General features: G+C 44.1%; 1 protein-coding gene across 1 annotated transcript; it reads right to left on the reverse strand.

The window, feature by feature from the left end:
- Window positions 1-2,779: 2,779 nt before the first annotated feature.
- Window positions 2,780-6,931, reverse strand: LOC139558564 (thioredoxin-interacting protein-like). The gene is made up of 6 exons (XM_071373753.1): window positions 6,399-6,931; window positions 5,706-5,781; window positions 5,455-5,602; window positions 4,627-4,986; window positions 4,032-4,334; window positions 2,780-3,915 (listed from the first exon to the last, which is right to left on the reverse strand). Exons 1-6 carry the CDS (start codon window positions 6,652-6,654, stop codon window positions 3,868-3,870), a joined length of 1,191 nt encoding a protein of 396 aa, XP_071229854.1. The 5' UTR covers window positions 6,655-6,931; the 3' UTR covers window positions 2,780-3,867.
- Window positions 6,932-7,632: the final 701 nt, after the last annotated feature.

The following is a 7,632-nucleotide window of genomic DNA, read 5'->3' on the forward strand; positions in this document are numbered from 1 at the left end:
TCAGAGAAGAGAGGGGGTGGAGCTGCTGGACAGAAGATAAGCGACGGCTCTTATCGCTCTACCCACAGGAGTAGCACTCAGGCACGTCAACACCAAAAGAGCAGAGAATATGCTTAGGAAAAATGACCCCTGTTCATGCTTCTTGGGCCCTCAGTCTTGACTGAATCCATCACTGACCAGACAAGTGCACAAACAATTAAGGAGTCCTCTCCAAACTCCATATCTGCCTGTCTCCCTCAATCAAGCGTTAAAAGGCCAAATTACCAAAATAGTCTGGCCACAGGCTTGTAGGATAACCATCGCATTCAGGTAATATAAGCAAATTGACATGACTTTGGATTCCCACGCTAGACAGACAAAAAGGAGAAAACCATCTAATTTGGGACAAACTCAGCAAAAAAAGAAATGTCAATTTTTCAGGACCCTGTCTTTCAAAGATAATTCGTAAAAATCCAAATAACTTCACAGATCTTCATTGTAAAGGGTTTAAACACTGTTTCCCATGCTTGTTCAATGAACCATAAACAATTAATGAACATGCACCTGTGGAACGGTCGTTAAGACACTAACAGCTTACAGACGGTAGGCAAATAAGGTCACAGTTATGAAAACTTAAGACACTAAAGAGACCTTTCTACTGACTCTGAAAAACACCAAAAGAAAGATGCCCAGGGTCCCTGCTCATCTGCGTGAACATGACTTAGGCATGCTGCAAGGAGGCATGCGGACTGCAGATGTGGCCAGGGCAATAAATTGCAATGTCCGTACTGTGAGATGCCTAAGACAGCGATACAGTGAGACAGGACGGACAGCTGATCGTCCTCGCAGTGGCAGACCACATGTAACAACACCTGCACAGGATCGGTACATCCGAACATCACACCTGCGGGACAGGTACATGATGGCAACAACAACTGCCCGAGATCCATCAGTGCTCAGACTGTCCGCAATAGGCTGAGAGAGGCTGGACTGAGGGCTTGTAGGCCTGTTGTAAGGCAGGTCCTCACCAGACATCACCGGCAACAACATCGCCTTTGGGCACAAACCCACCGTAGCTGGACCAGACAGGACTGGCAAAAAGTGCTCTCCTCTGATGAGTCGCGGTTTTGTCTCACCAGGGGTGATGGTCGGATTCGCGTTTATCGTCAAAGGAATGAGCGTTACACCGAGGCCCGTACTCTGCAGCGGGATCGATTTGGAGGTGGAGGGTCCGTCATGGTCTGGGGCGGTGTCACAGTATCATCGGACTGAGCTTGTTGTCATTGCAGGCAATCTGAACGCTGTGCGTTACAGGGAAGACATCCTCCTCCCTCATGTGGTACCCTTCCTGCAGGCTCATCCTGACATGACCCTCCAGCATGACAATGCCACCAGCCATACTGCTCGTTCTGTGCGTGATTCCCTGCAAGACAGGAATGTCAGTGTTCTGCCATGGCCAGCGAAGAGCCCGGATCTCCATCCCATTGAGCACGTCTGGGACCTGTTGGATCGGAGGGTGAGGCGAGGGCCATTCCCCCCGGAAATATCCGGGAACTTGCAGGTGCCTTGGTGGAAGAGTGGGATAACATCTCACAGCAAGAACTGGCAAATCTGGTGCAGTCCATGAGGAGGAGATGCACTGCAGTACTTAATGCAGCTGGTGGCCACACCAGATACTGACTTACTTTTGATTTTGACCCCCCTTTGTTCATGGACACATTATTCCATTTCTGTTAGTCACATGTCTGTGGAACATGTTCAGTTTATGTCTCAGTTGTTGAATCTTATGTTCATACGTTAAGTTTGCTGAAAATAAACGCAGTTGACAGTGAGAGGACATTTTTTTTTGCTGAGATTAGTTTTATAAGGTGAAGTGGTAAAAACCTGGGGACAGGTGTTCTTTCGATCTCCCTCTATTTACAAAACATAATTGGGATCACTAGACATGGAGGTAACTTGAAAGGATAAAAGTACAAGCTTCCCAAAGACGATGAGAAAGAGGTCACAAACCCAATAGTGTATACACCATGCATAGCACGACTAAACTAAGCCTGCATTAGCTCCACTCATTTGAAATGCCTTTCAAGTATCTTTTCTAGCTAGGTAAACAGTGAGTATTTCTGTTTGTCTTGACCTATTTCATGAAGGGAATGTTTCCAAAGAATTGTGTTTATCCTTGTTCAGTTGGGTAGGGCAGGGGAAGTTTTTACAGGCAAGGTAGGGATCTAAATCAATTGTGGATTTGCACAATGTGTCATTTAAAGGCCATTTCCGATTGAGGCGCCATACGCAGCATTTACTGTGAATGGGGTAACGTTGCCTTTAAAACATGCATTGCAAAGTGCAATCGGATTGAATCCCGGTTCAAGTATATTTGCTCTTGAAAAATTGTGTCCGATTTTAGTTCTGAAAGGTGCTACCTCCAAAAGTCGTGAAGCTGTAGTTGCACAAGTTCAATAAAAAGTAAAAAAAGTCAGTGTGACTGGTTATAAAATGGAATTTGGTGAAACCAAAGGTTTCAGAACCATTGTGTAAATACTAGGGGCAGATCTGCATAAAACATTTTCCCATTGCGCCAACATGAGTTTATTGTGAATGCAGGAACATTGCCTTTACATTTCAATTGAGCTATAACGAGGATATTCTGCAATACAGTTTGAATCCCACCCTAGGCTTTTAATTAAAATTCCCTTTCAGCAAAGGGATCATCTCTATAAGCAATTGTGGCCTGTACCGTTAACACTTGGCGTAATGATTGTAGGTTGTCGTCATGCACATTAGATTTGTATCACAAGACAAATTAATTCCAACTTTTTATTAATAGATACTAACCCATAGGGTCTCATACAAAAAAAAAAATATGATCTGGACAAAATATAAAAGATGCATTGCATGTGTTCTCACAGATCAGTCTTGGTCATTCAGTTGAGGGCCTGCTTAGGCATCCCACAGTAAAACACTGTCTAGGAGAAACCAAATATATTGACAATAATATTCACATACGTTCATTAGTCAACATCTGATATCATGTGCGAGGAGTTAAGCCTAAATACACCCCAGTTTGGCTTAGTGATTCAGCCCTCATTGGAAGAACAAATAATTTGAGCCCTTGCCATAATATATTGAGGTTTGTTTTGGACACTCAAACATAACAGAAACCTTGGTTTTTTAAAACCAGGAGATCTCCTGTAGGCAGTTACAGAGCAATATGCATCCATAAAAAAGTGCAATACCACATAGAATTAACATTTTCAAAAACACTGGTACAGAAAAATATATGGACTCGGCACGATTGTCCCTTGGGAGAATATATCTCTCAACATGCCATAATTATCAAAAGCAACAAATATTCTCTTAACATCTGTCTGTCAAACAAAATTGCTTACTTTCATTTTAGAAATAAACAAAAATATGGTTCCTCAGATGAAATCCCAATTTTCATGAAATACAGGAATTATATGAATTGACTATACACTATGAAGGACGGACACCCAACAAGCAAAGAGCTTATTCATAATCAGTTGGGGCCTTGTCAACATGTGCTTGGCCCCGGTGGGAAACTAATGGACAAGACATCGCAAACCACAAGGTCTGCAGTGTCACGTTCTGAAACCAGAACAGCAACAGTTCAGGAGGAAACAGAACAAGATCAGCTTAGATGGCGCAGCAAAGATTGCCGACAGCACGGGCACAAGAACACTTCAGCCTCTTGCACTTCACATCCTCCTCCTTTCTCGATGCAGGGCCAGCTCCGATATCCGCAACATCACTTCTCAAAGTCCGTCCAACACTTCTTCCATAAGTAGTTTGGCTCTTGTACTCAAGTGAGCTAAGTGCCGAAAGTGGCCCTTGTGCAGTGGACCAGAGTTCTGGAAGCGACAAGGTAGTTCAGCAGACCTGCAGCATGTGAGCGTTTCCACTGAACTCCTCATCAACCTGAAACAGACGAGACGCTTTGTTAGATCACCTGCTCATCAATTCAATCACCCTTCAACTAGTACCATCATGGAGATATCACTTAATCACTCTGCATTTATTTTCGAGACACTCACCTCAGAGTAGGCAGGTAGGTTCGGGAACTGGAATGCAGAGGCGTGCATGAAGATGGGGCTGTCGTCACCATCGTAGTCATTCAGCAGGGGCGTGAGGGGCTGGTCCAGGCGGCAGTCACGCGTGACATCACAGTAGCTGGGGGGAGCAGAAGGCATGCGCAGGGACACCCAGCTGGCTGAGGCGTTGCTGACTGAGCCATCTGTGCTGCTCATGCTGTTGGTGCGGCTTCCCAGGCCGGCTGTGCCTATGACCAGCGGCAGCTCCAGGATCAGCTTTTCGCTGCCTGGGATGTGCATGTAGATCTGGAGGAAGGGATAACATTAGAAACCAGACTTGCCGAGTGGCCATTTCAAAAGGTTGCATGTCTAAACTAGTGCGGTCACTTGGCTAATCCCCTTATCCAACTGAAGGGATCTGGCGGATTTACAGTAATGACCATAGTATTACAAGCATGTCTATGATGAGTTAGTTTGAAGGTTGATCAATACACTTAATTTCCCCAATGAAAGTTCTTTGCTACTAGAAACGGCTGCTTACAACCAAAACCATTAGCACTATGCTATTATGCTAGTTGGAGGGGATCAAGATGCTCACCATGAGGGCATACTCTACACGGATGATGTTGCAGCCCAGCATGGAGGGCTTGATCTTGGGCACCCGGATGGTCTTGCCCTGCCAGGCATCGCACATGCCGGAGATGATGTGGTTGCCGCGCACTGAGGAGAGCTTCTGCCGGAAGACTTTGGTCCTGCCATTGGCCTGGTAGGTGTGCTTGGAGATGATGGCCGCCTTGGGGACTACAATCCGTGAGCAGGTGTTCTCAAACTTGGCGCAGATGCAGATGTCTTCACCCTCACAGAACCCCTTGCGGTCAATCTTGGCGTTCAGGGACACCTGGCCATCAGGAATGAACATGCAGGTGACCTTCTTCTCCTTCATGCCACCTGTAGGAGACTGAAGAGAGGGCAAGAAAAATAGTGGTTTCACAGGGGCTCACTTGAACAGATGTTTAACCATGTTTTTTAGAGCTCCAATTCAATATCTCTATTCCTTCATGTCCACATAAATGAGTTAACTTAATAATTTAAAGACTTCTAGGGTCTATAACCTGAATTGCATGTGGTCAAATCTGTCCATGCTTTAAGGCTTTACAAGGAAGGCAGATGCGCAGGATATGACAGAGGTGCCCGACCTGAAGCTTTACGTCAGGACCCGACTAATCCCACATTTAAAATTATAGCTCAAGGGAAAAGTCTGCGATACAGACTGCTCACTCTTAATGCTTTCAAAATGTCATATGTTGTGTATCAGAAATACTATTAAAGATGAGTTTCCTTTCAGACTTCAAGTGGCAAGTTAGCATGCAACTCAGCTATTTCTACTTTTGCAGTTCAGGCTGCGGTAAGTGAGAGATGAACTCACCAACAGATCTGGTGTGTTCACATCCAGGGGCTCCTCCACCTCAAAGTGTTTCTTGCACTCCAGGGCAGGCTGAGCAGGCCTCTCCATAAAGGCCTTGACATAGTATTGGACATACCCAAACTTGCCCTTGTAGGAAGACACAATCTGCCTTTGGAAAAACAAAAAGGTAAAGATAAGACAGAGCCACAGACCCAGAGAGGAAGATTTATTGTATTGACTCAATAAAAGAACAGGCCAATGCAGAGACTTACCCTTGCTGGGGGAGCTCAAATCCAAACATGTACTCATACTTGTTGCCAGGTCTAAGGAGAACTGATCCATCTTGATCTGAAAATGAAAAAAATAGCTATTTAATAAAGGTGATTTATCTTGCCAATTCCACTAATCAGGCAAAAGGTTGGTTTATTTTATTTTTACTTTACAGCTGGCCTGTATTATACTAGACCTGGACTTTATCAGCTATGTTAACTTCCTGCCAAGCCTTGTGTTGGGGGTTTGCCAAGGACACCATGCCACTCTGCCAAGTATGGTGAAACATAGATACTAAATGCTTGACACCTCATAAGGGGATTCCCTGTATCAACTGACCATACACTCCTCAGTTAATGCTGCCATAATCTTTTGCATTGTTCATTCCATGAAATTCAACTCTAAATCAATGACTCCTCATAAGTAGGGGACACTTTCAGTCTAAATAACAGCAAATATAACTTCTTGGTAAAGTAACCTAATAACGTTATTTCACATGAACTTAATCTGTAATTCGACCCTTACAGTGACATTTGAAATGCATGTCATTATCACGAAATTGATTTGAGTCACTAACCTTAACTAGCAAGTTCATCATCATCGACAGCAGCACCAGCTAAACGGGCATCCCCATGGCTACACTTAAAAACAAGTTATCATATTGATTGCTTGGGGAAATTCTAGGAGGATCTTACCAGCTGGCTGGTCATCAAGTTGAACAACCTCTTCGTATCTCAAGTACTCATTCTCCTCTCGGCATTTCTGCTTTCCTTTGGCATATTCCACCTTTGCGCATCCAACTCCGAGCACTTTCATAGCCGAGACTCTCGTCACCTCAGCTACTTCCACCAAGATCTTCCCGGCTACTTTGTCTCCACTGCAGTAAAACGTCTTGCTAGGATCGCTGAAAATAACCTCGAAGGTCTTCACTCTCTTTGACATAACAACCATGTTCGCTATTTAATCGATATCCAAGTCGAAGATTTGAACTGCAAGAAGTTCAAAGCTATTCCAATTCGAAGTTTTGTTGTTCAATTAGACTATCAATATGATTGAGTGAGTGAGGTTCAGAGGTCTACGATTGTGAAGCAGAGCAAAATGCTTGCTTTATAGCGTACGACTAAACTCATGGGTTACCTACTATCATGTTAACAGTGTGCGCAATAAACCAAGAAGGCGCAGCTTTTATATGAGGACACCAGCCAGTGATTCACCAGGGTTGTCGATCACCTAAACTGAGCATGTGGAAGCAGAATGCACATCATGGCTCAGCGCATGCACATCACTGTCATTGGTTGAAAAAGATGTTTGTGTCGTCTTTAACCAATCACCACCCGGGAGCTGCGCGTGGACACCTCGTGGCTGAGAGGATAGCGCGAGTGCTCAGCAGCTGTAACGGATGCGGAGGAGTGGCTAGACTAGACGCTTGTCTGGAGAAAGAAATTAACTTCACAAGCCCGGGACAGGAAGGAGAGAATTAATTTGCCCTCAAATCTATAATATGATTTAGTATTTTACAGCCCCATCGATTTACATTTTCCATCCTGGTAGTGGATAAATTAGTGTTATGGCAATAACTATTGTCAGTCGTGTTGGGAAAACAATTTGACAGAGTTGTTTGAGGACAAGCTTGCTTTGGAATATTTTTGTAAAACCTTTTGGTCATATTTTTACATAGGCTTGGCAAAGCCTTCAGTGGGCTTTGAAGGAAGCACACCTTGATTAGGTTCACACACTGCACACAACATAAAACTTACAATCATCCCCAAAAGGATCAAAAAGAACTACATACATTTTCCTCCGGTTTGTTATTCCATGAAACCCACTTAGAAAAAGTAGCCAGCACTGCATTTATGAGGGGTGATGTTCAGTGTACATCCACTGCTATTATCAAATCAACATCCAAAACGACATATTGATAACTAACAT

Source organism: Salvelinus alpinus, chromosome 29, assembly GCF_045679555.1.
Source record: "Salvelinus alpinus chromosome 29, SLU_Salpinus.1, whole genome shotgun sequence".
NCBI classification, from domain to species: domain Eukaryota; kingdom Metazoa; phylum Chordata; class Actinopteri; order Salmoniformes; family Salmonidae; genus Salvelinus; species Salvelinus alpinus.

What these genes read in the sequence shown, in the direction of transcription:
- LOC139558564 (XM_071373753.1), bottom strand. Translation starts at nt 6,654, where the DNA reads ATGGTTGTTATGTCAAAGAGAGTGAAGACCTTCGAGGTTATTTTCAGC. An exon ending in ACTTGATGACCAGCCAGCTG is followed by an intron (nt 5,782 to 6,398) that starts GTAAGATCCTCC and finishes TTTCATTTTCAG; the next exon opens with ATCAAGATGGATCAGTTCTC. An exon ending in TGAACACACCAGATCTGTTG is followed by an intron (nt 4,987 to 5,454) that starts GTGAGTTCATCT and finishes CCCTCTCTTCAG; the next exon opens with TCTCCTACAGGTGGCATGAA.